The 22988-nt window shown below is 45.2% G+C and overlaps 1 protein-coding gene across 3 annotated transcripts in view; it reads right to left on the bottom strand.

Moving 5' to 3' along the window:
- Positions 1 to 5000: 5000 nt before the first annotated feature.
- Positions 5001 to 22988, bottom strand: part of POLDIP3 (DNA polymerase delta interacting protein 3) — a 34789-nt gene continuing 16801 nt past the window's right edge. For all 3 annotated transcript variants that reach the window (XM_049884562.1, XM_049884560.1, XM_049884561.1), the window contains 5 exons: positions 21116 to 21295; positions 20421 to 20498; positions 17113 to 17242; positions 8701 to 8767; positions 5001 to 7148 (listed from right to left, as the gene is read on the bottom strand). In XM_049884562.1, coding sequence (XP_049740519.1) covers positions 6971 to 7148; positions 8701 to 8767; positions 17113 to 17242; positions 20421 to 20498; positions 21116 to 21295 — 633 coding nt within the window. In that variant the 3' untranslated portion in view covers positions 5001 to 6970. The remainder of the gene's footprint in view (positions 7149 to 8700; positions 8768 to 17112; positions 17243 to 20420; positions 20499 to 21115; positions 21296 to 22988) is intronic.

The following is a 22988-nucleotide window of genomic DNA, read 5'->3' on the forward strand; positions in this document are numbered from 1 at the left end:
AATATGTGGTCTATTCTAGAGAATGTTCCATGTGCACTAAAAAAGGAAGTATACTTGGCTGCTGTTGGGTAGAGTGTTCTGTATATGTCTATGAGGTCAGATTGGTTATTGTGGCATTTAGATCTTCCATGTCTTCATTGAGCTTCTTTCTGGATGTCCTGTCCTTCACCGAAAGTGGTGTGTTGAAGTCTCCTATTATAATTGTGGAGCTGTCTATCTCACTTTTTAATGCTGTTAGAATTTGTTTTATGTATCTGGCAGCCCTGTCATTGGGTGCGTAAATATTTAATATAGTTATATCCTCCTGGTATATGGTCCCTTTAATCATTACATAGTGTCCTTCCTTATCCTTTGTGTTGGATTTAACTTTAAAGTCTATTTTGTCAGAAATTAATATTGCCACTTCCGCTTTTTTGTTTGTTTGCCTGATATATTTTTTTCCATCCTTTGAGTTTCAGTTTGTCTCTAAGCTGTGTCTTTTGTAGGCAGCGTATAGACAGATCGTGTTTTTTAATCCATTCTGCCACTCTCTGTCTCTTTATTGATGCATTTAGTCCATTTACATTCAGCGTAATTATGGATAGGTATGTATTTAGTGCTGTCATTTGAATGTCTTTTTGTGTGTGTTGTTGACAGCTTCTTTTTCCCACTTAATTTTTTGCGTTGAGTAATTTATATTTTTTCTTTTCCTCATATTCATTGTTGTCGATTTTGTTTCTGCTGAGTCTCTATTTTTTCTTGTATTTCATTTGGATGTGTAGGATAGTTAGTCTCCTTTGTGGTTACCTTAATATTTACCCCTATTTTTCTAAATTTAAATCTAACTTCTATTTCCTTGTATCGCCTTGTCTTCCTCTCTGTATGAAAGATCTATGACTACATTTCTTAGTACCTCTTTGTTGTTTTAATGTTGTCTTCTTTTACATAATAACATTGCTGTTTCCCTGTTTTATTTATCTTGATTTATTTTGGATTTCCCTGTCTTGGTTGTCATCTGCTTACTCTGTCCAGTGTTCTAGTCTTGGGTTGATACCTGATATTGATTTTCTAACCAGACAACTCCCTTTAGTATTTCTTGTAGTTTTGGTTTGGTTTTTACAAATTCCCTAAACTTCTGTTTATCTGAAAATGTCCTAATTTCACCTTCATATTTCAGAGACAATTTTGCTGGATATATGATTCTTGGGTGGCAATTTTTTTCCTTCAATACTTTATATAAGTCATCCCATTGCCTTCTTGCTTGCATGGTTTCTGCTGAGTAGTACGAGCTTATTCTTATTGACTCTCCTTTGTAGGTGACTTTTCATTTATCCCTCGCTGCTCTTAAAATTCCCTCTTTATCTTTGGTTTTGGAAAGTTTGATTATGTCTTGGTGATTTTCTTTTAGATCTACCTTATGGGGAGTTCGATGAGCATCTTGGATAGATATCTTCTCATCTTTCACAATGTCAGGGAAGTTTTCTGCCAACAAATCTTCAACAAATCTTCAATCTCTGTATTTTCTGTTGTCCCTCCCTGTTCTGGTACTCCAATCACTCATAGGTTATTTCTCTTGATAGAGTCCCACGTGATTCTTAAGGTTTCTTCATTTTTTAAAGTTCTTTTGTCTGATTTTTTCTTCAAATATATTGGTGCCAAGTACTTCATCTTCATGTTCACCAGTTCTGCCTTCCAGTTGCTCAATTCTACTCCTCTTTCTATTGAGTTGCCTAGTTCTGTAATTTTGTTGTTAATCTTCTGAATTTCTGATTGCTGCCTCTGTATGGATTCTTGCAGCTTATTAAATTTTTCATTATGTTGTTGAATAACCTTTTTAATTTCTTCAACTACTTTATGTGTTCCTTGGCTTGTTCCACGTATTGTGTGATCTCTTTCCTAATTTCGTTCCTGATGTCTCCAAGAGTTCTGTATAATAATCTGTTGAATTCTGCATCCGGTAATTCCAGGAAGGCACCTTCATCCAGAAGATTCATTGATTGTTTTGAGAGCTTGTTGAGGCGATCATGGTCTGTCTCTTTATGTGACTTGATATTGACTATTGTCTCGGAGCCATCTATAAGTTATTGTATTAGTTTATTTTATGTTTGCTTACTGTATCCTAGCTTCTTTGTTTTGTTTTGATATGCCCAAATGGGTTGCTTGAGTGAACTGCCTTGATTATTTTCACCTTTGGTGCTCTGATGCCCTGTCACCAGATGGCTAGAGCTGTTATCAAGTTTAGCAGTCTAGGAGTCCAATCACTTTTCTTGTATGAATTCAGCTCAGATGTCCAGGTAGCTGATCATCAAGTGTGTGGTACAGACTCTGTCCTACAGTCTTAGAGGGGCAGGGATGATTGGTGTAGGTACCAGTATGTGGTTGCAGCAGGGGGTCATGCTCTGAACAAGGCAGGGGGCTGAGAATTGTCCCCCAAGTGTCTCTGAGGAAAGCACGTCCCTCTTCCCTAAAGCATACAGGTGGGTGGGTTCTGCAAATAGACCATGGGCACCCAATGTTTTTAGTTGTAAGGACTGGGAGGTACCAGTTATCCTTGGACCCCTGTCCTGGTGGCTCAGTGACCTGAGTGGAGCCAGCAGTCCTTAGGCCCCTGATGTGGGCAGGTGAGGACCCTGTTTAATAGGCAAAGTGGCAGACATCAAACCCCCACCTCTCAACCACTCAGCTGAAACAGTTGTAGTCTGTCAACAAGGCCTATTCTCCTGAAATAGGCCCACACAGGTCCATGAAGCGGGGGAAGCTATTCAAAGTCCATGGCCCACTTATACCTGGACAGGAGCTGCTTCTGTCTTGAGCTTCCCAGGTTAGTGGAGCTGGCAAATTATCTTTTCCCCCAATTGTGAATTTATTCCTTCTCCAAGGCCGGGAAGATGGCTCCAGAAGCTCAACAGGGCCTATCTCAGGCCCAAGGAAATCAATAGCCACTGAAGCCAGCTTGGGGGAGCGGGGCACGGTAAAATATACTCAAGTACCTAGCTTTTGCCAAGAGTGCTGTTCGTCTCTGGTTCCAGAGGTGTGAGTAGGCTGTGCGGCTGGCTGCTTCTCTCTGAGGAAACTGTGCCCGAATGCTAGTACCAGCCTGCCGCAGCCGCTCCCAGGAATGGTACCTGAGGGATCCCGGTGATTCAGGTCTGGCAAGTCATCTCTGCTTCTGAACCGCCTCTCTCTCCCCCTGCCACTCAGTCCATTTTCTAACTTTGCCTTTGATGTTCAGGGCTCCTAGGTTGTCATAATCATTTCACTGTTTTTTTCAGGTCTTTGCTCTAAGAGGGAATCACAGGAAGCATCTGGGTATTCCACCATCTTGGCCCTGCCTGGTTATTGTATTTTTAAATTCTAAAATTTGTTTTATTCTTCTTTGTATCATCTAGTTCTTTGCTAAACTTTTTTTTTTCATTTGTTTCAAGTATGTTTATACCTGCTTGTTACAAACATTTTATAATGTCTGCTTTAAAACCCTGATCACATAATCCAAATAACAATTTTTAGTTTTCGTATCTGTTGATTGCCTTTCATAATTCAAGATTTCCTGCTTCTTGGTACGAGTGGCTTTTGATTGAAACCTGGACACTTTGGGTATTATGGGATTCTAGATCTTGGGGATGGAGAGGTACCACTTTGTACTTCCAGGTGGTAGTCCAAGTTCCCCACTGGACCTCTAGTGGCACTCAGGGTGTGAGGGGCTTCTCATGAATGCCAGGTGGGAGTAGTTGTCTTTCCACTATACCTCTGCTGCTGCTAACACCCTGGCTTTGACAGGCTGGAGTGCATTTCTTCTCCCCATGTGGTCTCCACTGACACCAGCTGGAAGTTCCAGCTTCCTGCTTGGCCTTCTGTGACACTACCCTCTTGAGGGCTTTGGGGCACCCCAATACACCCTGATGTGTGGAAGTCTAGGCTTCTGACTCTGCCTTTGCTGGAGAGGGTGGGGTCACTTCTTGTTTTCCTGTGGAGCTTGACTGGAGTTTATCTTAATGGCTGCCTCTTTCCTGGTCCCTTGCCTGGAAAGAGCAGGTTTTTCTTGGGCTTTGTCTGTGCCCACTGGCATTTCTGGGTTGCCTACTCCTACAGCACCAGTTGGGTTATAAGCCAAAAAGAAAACCCAGAGAAGTCAGTGACACTCATTTCTTGGATTCTGAGGTCCCTTGCTAGTCTCCCTTCTAATTTTTCCACCTCTCAGTCTTATGTGTTTTATGTAAAAAACCGATTGCTGACGATTCTCTCAGCAACCCTGTAAGACAGTATAACTGCTCCTTAGGGTTTCCAAAGAGCAGCTGGTGGATTCTATCTGCCGACTTTTTGGTTAGCATCTGAGCTCTTAATCACTGCACCACCAGGGTTCCAGGTTTTATGTAAGTCCAGGGTTCTCAGCTGTACTTAGTGGGAAGAATAGGGATAAGTACTTCTATGCCATCTTTCTGGAAGTATTCATTGTTGGTATCAAAACAAAACTGACCATAAAGAACTAATTTCTCCTCCTAACGCACAACAAAAAAGAGGAAGACCCTCAATTAGATGGATTGACGCGGTGGCTGCAACAATGGTTGCAAGGGTAACGATTTTAAGGATGGCACAGGACCAGGCAGTGTTTCAATCTGTTGTACACAGGGTTGCTTTGCGACAGAATTGACTTGACAGCACCTCACAACAGCAGAGTATAGTTGATCTGAGATAAATTTCACCCGTGAGTGTAACTTCTTCAAACCGAGGCAAAAGGCCATGAGGCAGCCTCTCTTGTTTCTATGAACAGGCTTCACTGTGTTGGAGCTGACCACATTTAACACCCATGAGGGACTTCAGGCCCAAAAGTTGCTGTGCCAGGTGCTTCCACAGACATTAATGTTCACATTCTCTCAGGTGCAGAGACTGTTTCAGCAAGCCTGGTGAGTAACTGGCCCAAGGTCACAGCTGGTGAGTAGTCAAGCAAAGAGGCAAATTCCCGTCTTGTGGTGCCAAGTCCCACTAGGCCACTTAGAATTTTTTAAGAAATGACAGCTCAAAGGTAGGAATAACAAACGTTTATTCAGAAATGGTTAAGTAATACAGTCTTCTCCGTTACTTGATGCCTCTTCCTCTCCTTTTGAACAAAAACAGAGATGGGTAATATAATAGGAGTGGGAGGTGGAGAGGGAGACAAGGATAGATCCCACCACCTTCCCTTCCCTTTTCCCAAAATGACATCCTGTAGAGCAGGGGAAGCAAACAGTTGCCACTCCCCAACCTCCCATATGGCTGTGCAGAGCATGGGGTCCAGATGGCCAGGATGCTGTAGCTGGGCTCAGTGGAGCTTCGGTAAACAAAGCACATCTGGCATGGGAACAGGAGGGGAAGGTAGAGCCATGCAGGCAGTGTGTTCACCATCCCTACTCTAGGCAGAGTCCGAACCAAGATCAGTTTCTAGCACCTGAGAAACCAAATCCTACTGCCTCCTGGGTGCTCTCTTGGTACAGTGTGGGAGGAATGTCTTCCAGATGCTGAAGAGAACTAAGTTGGTACCCAAAGTGGAAAAAAGAAAGAAAAGCAGAAGCCTTGAAAGAGCCTGCAAGTGGGCACCTTCCCTGGATATCCTAGGCCTAGCCAGCCTCAGAGTTGGAGGCCTGAAGGTGTGTTCAAACCCTGAGTTCCTCCTGCTTGACAGATTCAGCTGTGTAACAAGAATTTCTAGGTGTTTTTCACCGGGCTATCCCCCTGCAGGTGCTGAGAGGCTCTCAGTGTTCTAGGTCCTGGAGCTCTAGCCCTATCTCATATCACTTGCTACTGCTTTTGGAGAGCTCCCAGGAGCCTGCTCCCCAGCTCACTCTGGCTGACAGCCTGGGCTTGCTTCAGTCCCAACAAATCAACAGGAGACTGGTATTCAGGGGAGCCCCAGCTGCTGGGGACCATGATGGAAAACTACCCACTGGCTTGCCTGGAACAGCTGCTCTGCTCCCTTAATCACCAGAGGAAAATATCCCTGTGGTCACTGATGGATGGGCCACTCACAGCGTTCGGGACAGTATCCCTTGGTGGCGGCTGGATATGTCCCTCTCAGCATTCCTAGTGTCCTAAAGCCATCTGAAGCCAGAAAGCAAGAGACAGAGTCAAGCTGCTCCCAACATTTCCCATTCAAATAATCCCGCAGACCCACAATGCCATAGAACGGGAAGCATTTGAAAAGTCCAACAAGTGGGGAGTTGACCCAGATGGCATTTGAACCAAACCCAGGGTATGATGAATGCCATGGCAAACTGGGACAGCCAACACAAGCCCCATCCCCCCAGCAGTGACACCCAGCCTAAGAGAGCCAGGGCAGGGCATTCGGTAAAACTCAAGGAAAAAGGGAAACGTGAACTTTGAAAATTTACTTTGGGTTGTCAGAAATAGCAACAGTCCTCCAAGCCAAGAGCTGGGGTGCACCTTCGTAGCAGAGCAGCAACCTACCTGCCCTTGCCACATGGCCCTCTCCAGGACACCAACTAAGTCTAGAGCCAATTGCAGTGAGAGCACTGGGGCCTGTGACCCCATCCCCACCCAGGCTCACTTTCAAGATGATCTGGCTCCCATTAAGATAGCAGGGGTTGGCACCCCCCTCACCTCCTGGAAAAAGCAGTCTCCTTCAAACAGCCCCAGCCCTGCATCCCATAGGGCCACAAGAGGATAACGCAGAGAATTGAGTGCTACATTTCCCAATAAGAATTCCGTCTGGGGCTGAGATTAGGGGGAGGAAGGACACTCTGAGAAACACAAGCCTATCTTGATGATGAGGTGGAGAGTAAAAAAAACACACTACAGGAAATGTTAACAAACAGAAGAGCACAGGGTAGAACACAACACAGAAAGATGGGTCCCGTCCAGTGAGGAAGATCTCTACCCCGGCGACCCTTCCCACTCTCGGGGCCTCCAGTCCGATGGCCCATTGGTCACAAGCTTGGCTTTGGGAAACAGAGCCACCCTCCTCTGTCCCCAGAAGGCTCTGGCTGCCTTGCTTCCCCACTCAAAGTTTAATTTTGAATTCTGTGGGCTGTGTGGTCACAGAGGCCCCTGAGGACTTGAAGAGTGCCTTCAGGATGGTGTCGGGGTCCACTTCAGCAGGAGGGTTGGATGAGGAGATGGAATTCACCCTGCGAGGCAGCTCGCTCTCCTTTTTCACTGAGGGGCTGTCACTCAGCCGCCTGTGGAAAGCAGAGAAGAATCAAAATCCTTGACAGTTTTCCCTAAGATGTGGACGGGACCCATCATTTACTGAGCATCTGTCCTGATCTCGGCACTGGGCGTTATGCTTTCCACGCCCCTTCATCTCATTTCATCCTGTAGCAAATCCATCATTTTTCTTATTTACTGATGAGAAAGCTGAGATGCTGCCCTGCTTGTTCTGGGTGCCAAGTTTAGGAAAAGCTGCGAGTCCCTCTCCTCCAGGTAGTACTATAATACATTACCATACAGCACAGTCTGAGATGGCCTGAAGGAAAGAAAGTGATTTAACTCTTTTGTGCCCACTGTTTGCCAAACTTATTAGGTCATAAAACCATTCTTCAGAATACAACTTATTCCTGGAACAAAGCTTGAGAAACTTGTCCAAATCACACAGTTTATTTCTCGGGTTTCAATTCTTGGTCTTTCTAAATTTCAAAGCCTATTTCAGGCCTGCTCTGTAGCCCCCCACCCCCCACCCCCGCCCATGCCCTCCCTCAGTTAAAGTAGCTAATCCCCTTTACTCTCCAGCATGGCTGCCTGTTAATTTCTTTCTAGGCTCATCACAATCTGTAGCCATACACACTAGCTGACCAGTGTCAGGACTCAGTAAGGGCAGGGGCCGTGTTTTGCTCCCCTGATACACCCCACACCTAACGTGTGGCTGAGCACAAGTGGCTCACAATGAACATTAGTGAACAAACGCATGTAATCCCAAAGATTGCCTTTGTATTTTAAGAAACGATTTCTATTTGTGTTCAAGGCACTACTAACTTCCAGTGGTAAACTCAACCATTTAAAACTTAATAAGTTTAATACTCTTTCTGAGAACGCGTTTCAATTTCCCAATAAATAAGATGTGCTGCCAACAACTCCCCATAACCTCAAAGCCAGGGTCATGAAGGAGAAGGCACACCGACTGGGAGTCAGGACACCAGGTGACGCTCCAGGTTCTGCCAGGCACTGGCCAAGTGACCGTGGCAGATCCAGTGTCCTCCCTGGGCCTCTGTCTCCTCATCTATAAAACGACGTCCTGCCATTTATGCATTGTGTCCTGCCACGAACAGTTTATGCATCTTGGGCTCCAAAGACGTCCTCAGTCCCAGGCGAGGCACATATGCCCAGGTGTGTGTAACAAAATGAGGGGCAGTACCTGGCACTCGTCCCCATCCAATCAGTCATAACAACAAGTGGAGGTTTCTGCTCACTTGGTCGATGCCTCCAATTGTGTAAAAGAGGACAGGACCAGCCTGCACTCCACTTTCCTCTCAGGTGTTTCTAAACTTATATATAAGGTAGAGAACAAGGTCTTAATGACAGGCCCTGTGGGAACAATCCCTTAGGCAACGACAAGACAAACCACTTTATTTAAATATGAGCCCCATGAAGGACCATTTGCCATCAGAGCAGAGGAGGTGGAATGGAGGATGGTGGGCAGGGGCGCTGTGACGAAGAATAAAAAGAGATGATCACGCCAAGTAAGTCAGCAGAGAAGCTCCGCCCCATCCCCAGCCCCCTGCCTTTGGAACTTACAGCAGGATGGGCTGGTCTGAGGTGATGACATTCCCATTCATGTGAAGGTTGCACTTCATCGGTTGCCCTGAAAAACCAGAAAGAGAAGGCTCTGCTGTGAGTCCTCAGCTCCTCACACAGAAGAACAGGAGCTGGTAGCTCCACCATTAAGGGCTGGAACACCCACCACTGGCAATTCTGGCTCCACAGCCAGGGAGGAGGCTGCTTTCAGCCAAGTCCAGAGACTGAGAAAACCCCAGGGTATGAGATCTGGGAAACCTCGGGGTGATAGCACCAAGAAGCAAAGGAGCAACACACCTTGCTTCATATGGGAGGAGCGATGAGAAGGGGGGAGGGGAAATGGTGCTCAGTGTAGAGCCATTCAAAGCTGTAAAGCTATTAGGGAGGGAGACGCTGATGCTGGGACAGTGAGAAGAGGATTCAAACGCCTGTGCACAGACTTCCACTTCACCCCTGAAGGCTTAACTGCCACAAGGACCGCACTCCTACTATAAACAACTAGAACACCAAAGTAAGTAATATGGCTTTCAGATACCAGACAACAGGCAGTTCAGGACTGCAATCTCTGGGAGAAGGAAATCGTGAGAGGAGCCCTACTACTGGCCCAGCTTACCACCTGAGGCAGTTCCAGGCCACAGCACAGCAGGGGAACCCAGACAGAGGCTAGTGGCCTTGATGAAGAGAAGAGAGGAGGACTGGATTCAGGGAAGCCAAGGCAGCTAGAGTTTGTGGGGCCAGGTTCTAAAGAGGAAAGAATTCCGCAATCTGCATAGAGGTCCCCTTGGAGCAGTGGCTAAATATTAATCTACTCATGCACAGGGTCAAACCTCCTGAGGCTGGGAAAGTAGAACTTCCCAACAAAGAGTACCTACTGGGCAACTATAGGAAGAATGCACATAAGGCACACAGGGCCAGCAACTGTTCAAGTTCTCTATAGCCAGACTGGAGAGAGCTCGGTGAACACACAAGGCAATCAGACAGACCAGCAGGATCATGCTTTAGAAGTGCAGCTAAATTAGCTTACGATTAAAGGCTACTCCGGACCCATCCTGAGGGCTTTCCAAGCCTCAGAAAGATCATGCTAACCTGCAAATAACTACCTGCAAGAAATACACACTTTAAAGGGATACAACAAAAATACAGCACTCAACAACTTAAAAATCAATGCCCATATCCAGTCAATAATTACTAGACATATAAAGGAGGAGGAAAAGGTGCTCCATAACCAGAAGGAAAATCATTTAAAAAAAAGTCAGATCTAGAAATGATAGATATGATGGAATTAGCAGACAATGACATTAAAACAGCTATTATACCATTAACCAAACCAACCCACTGCAGTCGAGTTGATTCTGACTCATAGCAACCCTACAGACAGAGCAGAGCTGCCCTATAGGGTTTCTAAAGCTACAAATCTTTATGGAAGCAGACTGCTACATCTTGCCTCCTGTGGAGCAGCTGGTGACTTTCAGTTAGCAGCCATGCACTTAACCACTGCACCACCAGGGCTCCTTATTTTACCGTTAAAAACCCCCAATGCCATCGAGTCGATTCCGACTCATACCGACCCTATAGGACAGAGGAGAACTGCCCCATAGAGTTTCCAAGGAGCACCTGGCGGATTCAAACTGCGAACCCTTTGGTTAGCAGCCATAGCATTTAACCACTACACCACCAGGGTTCCCTATTTTACCATTAGGGAGATGCAAATCAAAACTACAGTGAGACATCATCATTTCACTCCTATTAGGGTAGCTTAAAAAAAGGGAAAATAACAAGGGTTGGTGAGGATGCAGAGAAATCAGAGCCCTCATCCATTGCTGGAGGGAACACAAAATGATACAGCTGCTGTCGAAAACAGTTCGGCAATTCCTCAAAAAGTTAAAAACAGAGCCACCATGTGACCCAGCAATCCCACTCTCAGGCATATACCCATGAGATTTGAATGCAGTGACACAGACAGACACATGTACACCAACGTTCACTGTAGCACTATTCACAGCAGGCGAAAGGTGGAAACAGCTCAAATGTGGTTCAAACACGCATACACACATGATGGAGTGCTGCTCAGCCACGGAGGGAGATTAAGTTGTGATGTGTGCAGCGACACAGGTGAACCCTGAACACATCATGCTGAGTGAAACAAATCATTCTCAAAAGGACAAATATTGTATGATTTCACTAATATGAAACACTTAAAATAGGCAAATGTATAGAGATCAGAGTTTAACGATGGTTACCAAGGGTAGGAGGGACGGGGAAAGAGGAAAACTTTTACCTAGCTAGCACTGAGTTGTTTCTGGGATTGGAAAATATGGCAATGGGTACTGGTGACAGTTGCACAACATGACTGATATAACTGGTTTCACTGAATTGTACAAACGACAAATGCTGAATTGGCAAATATGTGATCCATACATATTTTTACAATAACCAAAAAACACCTATTACAAATACACAGGATGTACTTAAGAAGGTAAAGGAAAGCATGAACATAATGAGGAAAGAAATGGAAAATCCAAATTGAATTTCTAAAGATGAAAAATACAGTTTTTAAAATGAAAAACTCATTGAATAAAATTAATAGAAGATTAGACAATGCAGAAGAAAACAATCAGTGAACATGAAGACACACAGTAGGAACTATGTAAAATGAAACAAAGTACAGACATTAATCTATGGGATAAAATTAAGTGGTCTAAAATACATGTTATCGGAGTTTAATAAAGAAAAAAGCGAGAAATACTTGAAGAAATAATGGCTTAAATTTTTCTAAATTTGCTGAAAACTATAAACCCATAGATCCAAGAAGCTCAATGAAACCCAAGCAGAATAATCTTAAATAAAACCACACTGAAGCACATCATAATCACATTGCTAAAAACCAAGAATACAGAGAAAAAACTTTAAAGCAGCCAGACAAAAAAGACATTATCTACAGAGAAACAAGATGAAAATATCAACATAGAAACTATACAGCCAGAAGGCAATGAAACATTTCAAGTGCTTAAAGAAAAAAACTGCCAACTCAGTGAAATAAAGTGAAACTCAAAAGTGAAATAAAGGCTTTCTTCAAATAAACCTGAAAGAATTCATTTCAGCAACAGAGGAAGGAGGACAGTCAGGAATAGGAGGAGGAAATGGAATGTGTGGCTAATTGCCTCCATGAACTTCTGCCTCCTTTGCCATGAACTGGATGGTACCCAGCTACCATTACTGAACATTTTGATCAAAGATCCCACAGGTGAGTCCTGATCAAAAAGGGGAAAACGCAAAACAGAATTTCAAATTCTCATAGACTCCAGGCTTTCTGGTTGTCATGAGAGCTGGATGAACCGCTGAAACCACAGCCCTGAGATAATCTTTAAAACTTGAACCAAAAATATCCCCTAAAATCTTCTTAAAACCAAACATCAGCTTAACTAAACTAGTAAAAAATATTTGCCTCGAGCATTGTGCTCTTTTAACATCTGTATGGGGTCAAAGCGACAACAGCAACTCGAAAGATTAGGTAGGAAACTCAGGGGGCAGTGAGTTTATGTTGACAGGGGAGGAACAACTCAGAAAAGGAGGGTGAGAATGGTGGCCCAACTTGAAGAATGTGATCAACGTCACTGAATTGTACATGTAGAAACTGCTGAATTGGTGCACGCTTTGCTGTGTATATTCTTGACAACAACAACAAATTAAAAAAAAAAAAGGTATATAAAAACGATTTCCAGAATGGCAGACTGAGGGATTCCACACTCTCTCTAGTGAAACAACCATCTGTGTTGAAAATTACTTTAAAAGAATTAAAGTCTCTGGAAATTGTCCTAAGGGCATACAGCAAACGAAGAAACACTGGTTCAAGAAAACCTACTACATCCCAGTAAGAACAGCAAGCTGTGGCATTTGAGCCATGAACTGCTCTTCCCTGCCCTCCCGGCGAGTGTGATGACATTCTACCCTGGCCAGGTGAACCAAAACCACAGGGCTTCCTCTCCATCTAGCTCCCAACCTAGGGCTATGGTATCTCCCCAACAGGGACAGGCAGCCAGCACTTCTCACCCGTCGTGGCTCTGTATTGCCAAAGCTCTACTCTAGGCATGGAGGCTGAGAGCTCTAGCGCTCCCTTCCTACATCCAGCTCTGACGCATTAGGGTGAAAACTTTACCACAGAGTGGCAAACCAAGAATACTAGGGCTCCAACTGCCATCACCCCAGCTTGCTCTTCTGGTTGAGGGTCTTCCTCTCTTTCACTGATCCTCTACTTTACCAAGCATGATGTCCTTCTCTAGAGACCGATCCCTCCTGATAACATGTCCAGAGTACATAAGACGCAGTCTCACCATCCTTGCTTCTAAGGAGCATTCTGGCAGTACTTCTTCCAAGACAGATTAGTTCATTCTTCTGGTAGTTCACGGTATATTCGATATTCTTCGCCAACACCACAATTCAAAGGCATCAATTCTTCTTTGGTCTTCCTTATTCATTGTCCAGGTTTTGTACGTATATGAGGTGACTGAAAAGACCATGGCTTGGGTTAGGTGTACCCTAGTCCTCAAAGTGACATCTTTGCTTTAAAAAGCGAACATTTTCTAAACACTTTAAAGAGGTCTTTTGCAGAAAACTTGCCCAATACATCGTTTGATTTCTTGACTGTTGCTTCCACAGGTGTTAACTGTGGATCCAATTAAAATGAAATCCTTGACCACTTCAATATTTTCTTTGCTTATCATGATGTTGCTTATTGGTCCAGTTGTGAGAATTTTTATTTTATGTTGAGGTGTAATCCATACTGCAGGCTGTAGTCTTTGATCTTCATCACTAAGTGCTTCAAGTCTTCTTCACTTTCAGCAAGCAAAGGTTAGAGCCTGGGAAACCCCATGGGGCAGTTCTACTCTGTCATAACTACACCTACATGTGACATCAATATGGTTTAACAGCTTAACAGAAAGAAAAGGGAAAAGAGACAAAGCGAGCCCTGTTAAAGCCACTGTCATCCCAGGATGACTATGCACACGTCCAAAGTCGAATCTTCTGAAGAAGGATATCAGAGGCTGCAAGCTGTGAGGGAAACATTTCACTGAAATAGTCCAGCCATGTCACTGACAAATAAAAACAACACACAGTCCCAGGAAGCGTTTGGGAGTTAGCATCCAGAGTTGCTATAATATAGCATGTAAAACATCCAGTTTCCGACAAAAAAAATTACAAAACATGCAAAGAAACCGAAAACTGAGCCATACAGTGGAAAAAGAGCAGCAACAGAACTGCCTGTGGGAGGGCCCAGATGTAGGAATTAACAAAGACTTCAAAGCAGCCATTAAATATATGCTCAAAGAACTCTAAAGATATGAATAAGAAAGAACCACATGTAAACCCTAGAGTTGAAAATTACAGTAACTAAAACGAAAAATTCACTAGAGGGGCTCAACAGTAGCTCTGAACCGTTAAAAATAACAAGTAACTTGGAGACAAATTGATAGAGATTATCCAGTCCAAAGAACAAAGAGAAAAAGAATGAAGAAAATGAATAGAGCCTCAGAGAAATGGGATACCATTAAGCACACCAACATATGCATACTTGGAATAAAAGCGGGAGAGGAGGGAGAAAGGAACATAAAAAAATTGGAAGAAATAATGGGTAAAAACTTACCAAACGTGATGAAAAATTACACATCTAAGGAGCTCAATGAATTTCAAGTACGATAAACATCAGGAGAATCACACACAGGCACAACATAGTAAAAACGGTGAAAGGCAAAGAAAAAATCTTGAAAGTAGCAAGAGAAAAATGATTTAAGGCACTGGTATGACATATTCAAAGCTCTGGGAGAAACAAACCATCAACAAAGAATTTTATATACAACAAAACAATCTTTCAAAAAGGAAAGCGAAATAAACATTCCCAGATAACAAAAGCCAAGAGAATGTATAGCTAGCAGACCTGCCTTACAAAAAATACCAGAGAAAGTTCTTCAGGCTGTAAGCCAGTGACTCGGACAATAATCAGAGCACAAATGAAGGTAACCACGCATTTGTAAAAGACATTATAAAGGCGTATTTCTTCTGTTTCCTTCTCTTGGATTTAAAAAACCAATTCTATAAAACAACACACATATAATAGTATTGTTGGGCCATAACATACAGAAATGTAACATTTTTGACAATAACAGCACAAAGAAGGTGGGTGGGAGCAAAGCTGCACTGGAGTAAGGAAATGACACCAGATAGTAACCTGAATCCACAGAAACAACAAACTGCAAATCAGACGCTTAATATAAAAAACTCTGCAGATACATATTTGCTCCCCTTTATTCTCTCAGCTTCTTTAAAGGACTTACGATCAGATAAAGTATTAAAAGAAAAAAGAGATTAGAACCGAGCTCTATATAGAGGTCATGTTTCTATGTATCACTGAAAATAAACTGCTGTAAATCTGAAGTAGATCCTGATAAACTAAGACGTACGCTGTTTAAACCCTTAAGCAATTGCTTAAAAGAAAAGACTCAACAGATACAGTGAAAAAAAAAACCAAACGAACGTGCAGTGTGATGGGTCCACTCTTGTATGGCCTTTCCCACCATGGCCTTGTAACTCCGGTGACTGGGTGGAACTATGCCAGGGAGGCATATGGAACCCTGATGAAGAGACTGGTCGCTTCTGCTGTGGCACTAGGATTAAAACGAGCCATCCCAGAGACAACAGGAGAGGCCTCACTGCCACCAAGAAGAGCCAGGACCAGAGCTGGTCCTTTGGACTTGGGATCCCTTTGCTGAGAAGCTCCTGGAACCAGGAGGCTGAGAGAGAGAGCTGGAACACTGAAAAAACCAAGAAGTGGTGGGGGAGAAACGGCACCAGCGGAGGCGGGAGATCGGTAGGAGCTGAGCACCTTCGGGCAGGAGGCTTGCTGGTGGAGCAGGGCGCCTCCAGGCACTTGGTGGAGCTAAGTTTAACGGAGCCAGAGGTAAGCACCTCCAGGCTGAGCCTACTGGTGGAGAGGGGTGCCTTGGCATCTATGAGCAGAGCTAGAAGAGCTTTGGAACACTTGCCGGGGCAGGGCAGAGGCTGATGGGCCAGAGAGAGGCATGCCTGCGGGCATGGCTGAGAAAGGGCTATCCCGATGGAACAACTGTATCCTGAGTGTTCCTGAACCTGAACTGTGACCGGTTACTTCCCCAATAAATCCCAGAATCATGAGTATTGTCTGTGAGTTCTGTGTGGCCACTGCAATGAACTGTTGCACTCAGTAGAGAAGTAAAGAATGCCATAGGAGGGACAGCTGGTGTCAGAATTGGTAAAGATGGTGGAGAGAGGAGGTATGTCTGACCTCCACCTCACAGGAATCAGCCTTGGGCTGTTGATTTTGAGCCTCCTTCCTCCTTGTGAAGTTAGAGGAGGCCAGACACTGCTGCCACACCATTTTACAGAATCAAAATGTTATACCAGAAAATATTCACATAATGCAAAAGAAAGCCATAAAAGAGAAATAGAGGAATAAAGAGACACCAAGACATAGAAAACAAAAATTGGCAGACATAAATTCAACTATTATCAATAATTAAAAAAGCATGACAACAATTGTAAAGACGGTGTAGGACCAGGCAGTGTTACGTCCTGTTGTACACAGAGTCACTATAAGGTTGCTATGAGTTGGACCTGACTCGATGGCAATGGGTTGGGTTTTTTGGTGGTTAAGAGTCAGAGCTGACTCGACAGCACCTAACGACAACGACAGTATCGACAATAACATCAAATGTGAATGAATTAAATAAACCTATTAAAAGACTGGAAACCCTGGTGGCACAGTGGTTAAGTGCTACAGCTGTTAACCAAGAGGTTGGTAGTTCAAATCCTCCAGGCGCCCCCTGGAAACTCTATGGGGCAGTTCTACTCTGTCCTATAGGGTCGCTATGAGTCGGAATCGACTCGACAGCAGTGGGGTTTTTATTAAAAGATTGTCAGAATGGATTTAAAAAAGAACAGATCCAACTACATGCTGTCTATAGATGATATACTTTAGATTCAAAGATACAAGAAGGCTGAAAGTAAAAAGAACAGAAAAAGATACATCACAAAGCTACCAACATTTAGATCAAGCCCTTGGCCTCTGAGGAACCTGTAATTTGGCAGTAAGTAGACCAACATCTGGAAGGGGAAGGCTGTGGCTCCTACGCTTCCCAGACAAGACCCTTTAAGAGAGCCATTCATGGAAAAACGGCGTTTTCCTTCTAGCTGGAGCTGGGTGAAAATTAAAAGCCCTGTGGAACTTACAGTTCAGCACTACCCAGAGACTGAGCAAACCTGCCTGCTCTTGGTGCAATGGGAACTCCCACCCATCTCAGAGGAGAGCTTGCTCCTGAAGGCCTGCTGCTTGCCAGTGGGCAGAGTGAGAAGGATGAGGTGGCTGCCTTTTCCCAGACTTACCATCCAGACACCGGTTGTTGTACTTCTTATATGCAGTGATGGCATCATCTTTCTTCACAAAGACCACCTCTGCTACCCCAGGATGGACCAGCCGAGCCCGCTTGAGCGCTCCACACACACAGAAAAGCTCCTGCAAAGAACAAGAGGTGTTGGGTTGGAGAGAATTTCAGGCAGCTGTCCTGATAGCCTGCCATCCACATACTCCGGGGGCTCTGGGTTGGCTGGTGAGTGCACCCCAGTTGAATGTGCCCAGCACCAATGATTTTGAGCAGGTTCCATTTTAAGTAGTATTCTTGGGACACTCACAGGCCGCAGCACAGGATCAGATAAGGGAATAAGCTGCGCTGGCAGTGAAAAATATGCCTGGGCTTATAAGCCTTGGAGTACCTGTGACTTTCAGCAAGTCACCACCAAAATCCTCCTGCCTCAGTGCCCACTCCCTCAATAAGGATAATTGTTACGGAGTTTTTCTCAGAGCGCTCTACCGTAAGAACAAAAATGTAGGCTCATCAAAGAAAGACAGTGACTAATACATCACATGGGAATTTATTAGAAATACAAATTCTGGAGCTCTACCCAGGGTGACCAATTATCCTAGTTTGCACGAATTGAGGGGTTTCCCAGGACATGGGGCTTTCAGTGCTAAAACCGGGACAGTCCCTGGCAAACCAGAATAGCTGATTACCCAAGTCAGAAAGACCTGGGTTTAATCCCTGGGACTCTGCCTCCTATCAGCTGTGTGACCTCCAGAAACCTAAGTTCTCTGAACCAAGTTTTTTTTTTTTTTTTTTTTGTGCTTTAAGTGAAAGTTTACAAATGAAGTCAGTCTCTCATACAAAAACTTATAGTCACCTTGCTATATACTCCTAGTCGCTCTCCCTCTAATGAGACAGCACACGCCTCCCCCCTCCCCCGTGCCATGTTCATGTCCATTTGGCCAGCTTCTGACCCCCTCTGCCCTCTCATCTCCTCTCCAGACAAGAGCTACCCACATAGTCTCATGTGTCTGCTTGACCCAAGAAGCCCACTCTTCACCATATCATTTTCTATCCCACAGTCCAGTCCAATCCCCGTCTGAAGGGTTGGCTTTGGGAATGGTTCCTCTGTCTTGGACCAACAGAAGGTCTGGGAACCCTGACCTCCAGGGTCCCTCCAGTCTCAGTCACACCATTAAGTCTGGTCTTTTTAATAAGAATTTGGGGTCCTCATCCCACTGCTCTCCTGCTCCCTCAGGGGTTCTCTGTTGTGTTCCCTGTCAGGGGAGTCATCGGTTGTAGCCAGGTACCATCTAGCTCTTCTGGTCTCAGGCTGATGTAGCCTCTGGTTTATGTGGCCCTTTCTGTCTCTTGGGCTCGTAATTACCTTGTGTCTTTGGTGTTCTTCATTCTCCTTTGCTCCAGGTGGGTTGAGACCAACTGATGCATCTTAGATGGCCACTTGCTAGTGTTTAAGACCCCAGACACCTCTCTCTGAAGTGGGATGCAGAATGTTTTCTGAGCCATTTTGTCTTGTGAAAACAGGAAGAAAAGGGCTGACCTAGGCTACCTCCCAGAGTTCTTAAAAAGCTCAACTGAGATGATTTATAAGGCAGTGCTTTGTACACAGGTGTCATCATCTTATCATTTACTCCAATCCCCTCCTCATTTTACACACACAGAGACTGAAGCCAGAGAGGGAACACAGTCTGGTCAGGACAGAGGCTGACTAGCACCCAAGAATTTCTTCTTCTGCATTTTACCCATAACGAGGTTGTGGTGAGGTCCAAAGGGAAGGCTCGTGAAAAGGCCTTTGAAAGGATTTGCTTTTAATGATAAAAGGGGAAAATGTTAAAACATCCAAACCAAGATATGGAACTGAATACTAGGTGAGATCCTGATTGTATTACTGTTGTTTAAATATTATATATCTGTATAGTAAAGAAGCCAGACTGATTATCACTGGCATTTTCTGAGTGGTGATCATTACAGATTAGTTTTCACTATATTTTTAACAAGTCTACATACAAAGTACCTAGCACATAGTACATGCTCAATGAGTGGTAGCTATTATTACTTCTACGACCAGGGAAAATTTTAGTTCTTTACAAGTTGTCCAGTATTACACAAAGTAGGCTACAATTTCCATTCTCACGTGCACTGTTCAATGGCACACCTGCTAAGAAAGAACAGACCTGCTGCTGAGCCTGCTTAGTTCAGAGCAGCTTTGAGTTTCACAATTAAAACCTTCAACAAACATGGTGACCAGTGGGCTCTTATAAAACCTGGGACTTGGCTGAGGGAGAGGAGTCTCCAGTTGCATTTGTTTTGTGATCTGATGGTTCAGAGTTAAAATGTTGCCTGGATTTCTAAACTCACGGCTTTTTAGTGGCTGAGTGAAAATGAGGTTGAAAAGGAAGTCTTGGCTGCTTCTGGCCCCTTCAACAGGCACCTGAATTAGCTTTCACCCGTAAGTGGCATGGGTGAGACAGGACAGACTAGGAGGGCGGTCCAGTCAACCACCAGATAACACCAGTTGATCTTCTTCCTTTTACTTTGGCATCATCATGTAAACCTCCAAAGGAGGCTGCAAATTCTGAAGTCTCACAGGAAAATCTCAGCCACTGGGTGCTGCACAATGAGAATAAAGGATCCCATTTTGGACTCACCTGAGCACAGACATGCCCTGATCCTGAGATTCAAGTCAGGTTAAGCCTGGCACTGGTTAAGAAACTATGTAGCGAAGTGCTGACACAGCAGGCTTGACTGCTATCCTTTGAAAAGCCTGCTTATAAGGTTGGCCCTTGGCTGGAATCTGGGAACTTAGGTTTCAGGAAGGTTCGCACCATTCGCAGACTTTGTAAAAGTGGCTCACTGTGCTTAAGCTGTTTGTGCAAACAACGTGGTTTACGCTAACACCCACTTCCCTTATGGGAGTCTGGAATTTTGTAAGCGCTAGGTGGAGGGTGCCTACATAACTAGCCCTCAAAAAAAAACCCTGGGCACTGAGTCTTCCATAAGCTTCCCTGATAGACAATATCTCACATGTGTTGCTAGGGGTTCACAACTCACTGCTAAGGGAATTAAGTGTGCCTCCACTGAGGGAAAGGAATCAGAAGCTTGCGTCTAGCTTCCCCTGGACTTTGCCCATGTGCCTTTTTCCTCTCCTGATTTTGTTTTGTTTCCTATTGCTGTAATAAACCTTAGCCATGAGTACAACTATACGTCGAGTCCTGTGAGTCCCCCAGCAGATCATCGAACCTGGAGGCAGTGCTGGAAACCCGACAGAGAAGCAGTTTGAGATTTAAAACTCTGGCATGCCACAGTACTCACAACGATGTCCTCTTCAGTGACTCGAGGGTGCAGATTATTCACAGTCATCTTGGTGCCTTCCAGGGGGCTGAGGACAGGCTGTCACATAAACAAGAGTGTTACCAGGGGTCAGAGAACAGGTGTGTGCTCATACAAACAAAACTCATTCCTAGTAAGTGACCACAGAGGACCAGGGGAAAGAATCATGGAGGGTCCACCACAACCAGGCCCTTCTGACCTCAATTACACCACACCTCCACAATCCTACACTGAGACAATGAACTCCTCATTTCTCAAATATTCTGGGTCCTTTCAGGCCTCTGAGCTTCTGCGTGGAATGCTACTCATGTTTCAGGACCCACCCAGCTCAAAAGGCACTCTCTCCTTGAAGCCTCCCCATTTCCCTAGTAGAATTAGATGCTCTTTCCTCAGTGCTCCCGGGAGCTCTCTTCTGGGGAGACCTCTGTTCTATCACTAGATACAGTGATCCATCTGCACCTCTGTCTTCCCCACTAGCCTACAAGCTCTTTGAGGGCAGGCGTCTTTAAGGCCAGGCCTTGGCTTACTCACTGTAAAAAGAAGGTGGCAACATCTACCTAACAGAAGCACTGGGAGGACCAAATGGGGTATACACTTAGGGCCCAGCACACTGCCCACCCAGCACAGGTTGACTCTCATCTAGTGTGGTCACTTCCTCTCCCTCGCTTTTAACTCACCTCGGCAGGTGGCAGCTCTTTGGGAGATTCCTCCTTGTTCACCAGTGTCCGGGACATGTTGGTCAAGGCTTTTGTTCGAATGGAGGAGGGGAGAGCAGGAGCTGTGTAGGCATCATTCTGAACCACTTTGGTGAGGGGGAGGGCCTTGGACATGGACAGCTTGGAACTGCTCAGCCCAGCCTACACAAAGAGGCACAAAGGAATCTGAGAAGCCAGAGACTTGGAGTCTTCCGAAGAAGCCCTGAGGGGCTGACAACCAGCTGAGTGCATGGCTGACGACCCACCTTCAATACCTCAATTACAGCAGAGGCCCAGAGACAAAAAGCCTGCCGGTTGCCAGTGACATCCCGTGAGGATGAGAAGGGGGGTGAGGGGAAGAAAACAGAGCCTGCACACATGCTCATGGAAGCAGCTTTCCACAGTGTTTAATGCTCTTGGCAAGAAGTTTCCATGAAGCCCTGACCTAGAAACTCACCTGTACCATTTAGACTTTACGAAAACCCTACAATTTAGGGCTCGTCAGAAGGCCAAAGGCTTGGAGTCAAGTTTATTCCCAGATAAGCTTCTTTCCACAATGGGTGGACCACCAACTCCAGGCTGGCTGGGCATAGGAACCCACTCTTGAGAGGGCCCAGGACGCCCAGACAAACGGAGGCATCATTCATAGGCCTGCCCGGGTGCATGGTTTAGAGATTGCCTGCCTCATTAGCTCCCAGACTGCTGGAGATGTGCCAGCACAGCCAGCACTTGTAGACCATCAGAAATAGTCCCCTTCCCAACTTGGGATGAGGTCCCTTGGGGAGATCAACCAGTAAACGCCTTTGCATTAGTGTCTGTGGAAAAAGATGAATGAAGCAGAAGTGGCAGCTGGTCGTGCCAGTTTAGGGCAGTGTTTACCAAGTGATGACCCAGGAAGGAATACAGCAGCCAGAGCGACAGAGTGGAGTATGGGGCAGGGTCCATCTGTCAGGCTTCTCCAAGTCTGGATGAAACAGCCTCCCTATGCTGGATTCACCATTCCCAGGCCTCTGAGTTTTGGAAGCCAGTATGGTGTAGTGCTTAAACACGTGGGCCCAGGGGCCAGATAGCTTAGGTTCAGATCCTGGATCCATGACTTACAATCTAGGTGACAGGGGCAGGATTATTTAACCTCTTTGTGCCTGACCCCTTATCTGTAAAATGGGAATAATAATAGTACCCATCTCACAGAGTGGCGGAGTGAGGGGGATGTCTTATATGAATTAATATAAATAAAGTGTTTAGAACTTTAAATTCTCAATTAGCATTAGCCACCAACTGAGCCAGGCTGATGGACCTCTCGGCAGCCAACCTGAGCAGTCTAATGAGCAGAAAGGCCTGGTCTTTTGTAAAGAAACAACTGGCACCATCCAGCTTCACACATGACTTTAAGAGCTTTATTAGTAACTGGAAGATTGGTCCACACACTCAGAACAACGACCAGAATGAAGTCTTTGGGCCTCTGAAGGCAAAATCTGGCAGCCCCCATCTCTAGCTGGCAACATCCACTGAGCAGCCCTCCCAGATGCTCCCAGGGGTAGATTTCTTTCCACTATGTCGGACTAGCACCCTGGCCCGACAAGCTTTCCCCACACAGGCTATGCCTGGAAGAGGCCACAGGGAGGTGTGGTCTATTTATGCTAACCCAACAACCAATGGGATCCGGGATCAAAGAATCGGGCGCAGCTGCTGACCATGAGGACGGGGAGCATGCAGTCTCTCCGGCCACAAAGGAAGGGAAGCAGGATTCTCTCGTGTGGGAGTACTTGTATTTTCCCTAAAGTGTCTCACAAACAGCAGCTAGGAGCTACAGCTCTGTACTTTACTAGCTGTGGTGCCCTGAGCAACTCACCGG

This window comes from Elephas maximus, chromosome 4 (genome assembly GCF_024166365.1).
Source record: "Elephas maximus indicus isolate mEleMax1 chromosome 4, mEleMax1 primary haplotype, whole genome shotgun sequence".
NCBI lineage: Eukaryota > Metazoa > Chordata > Mammalia > Proboscidea > Elephantidae > Elephas > Elephas maximus.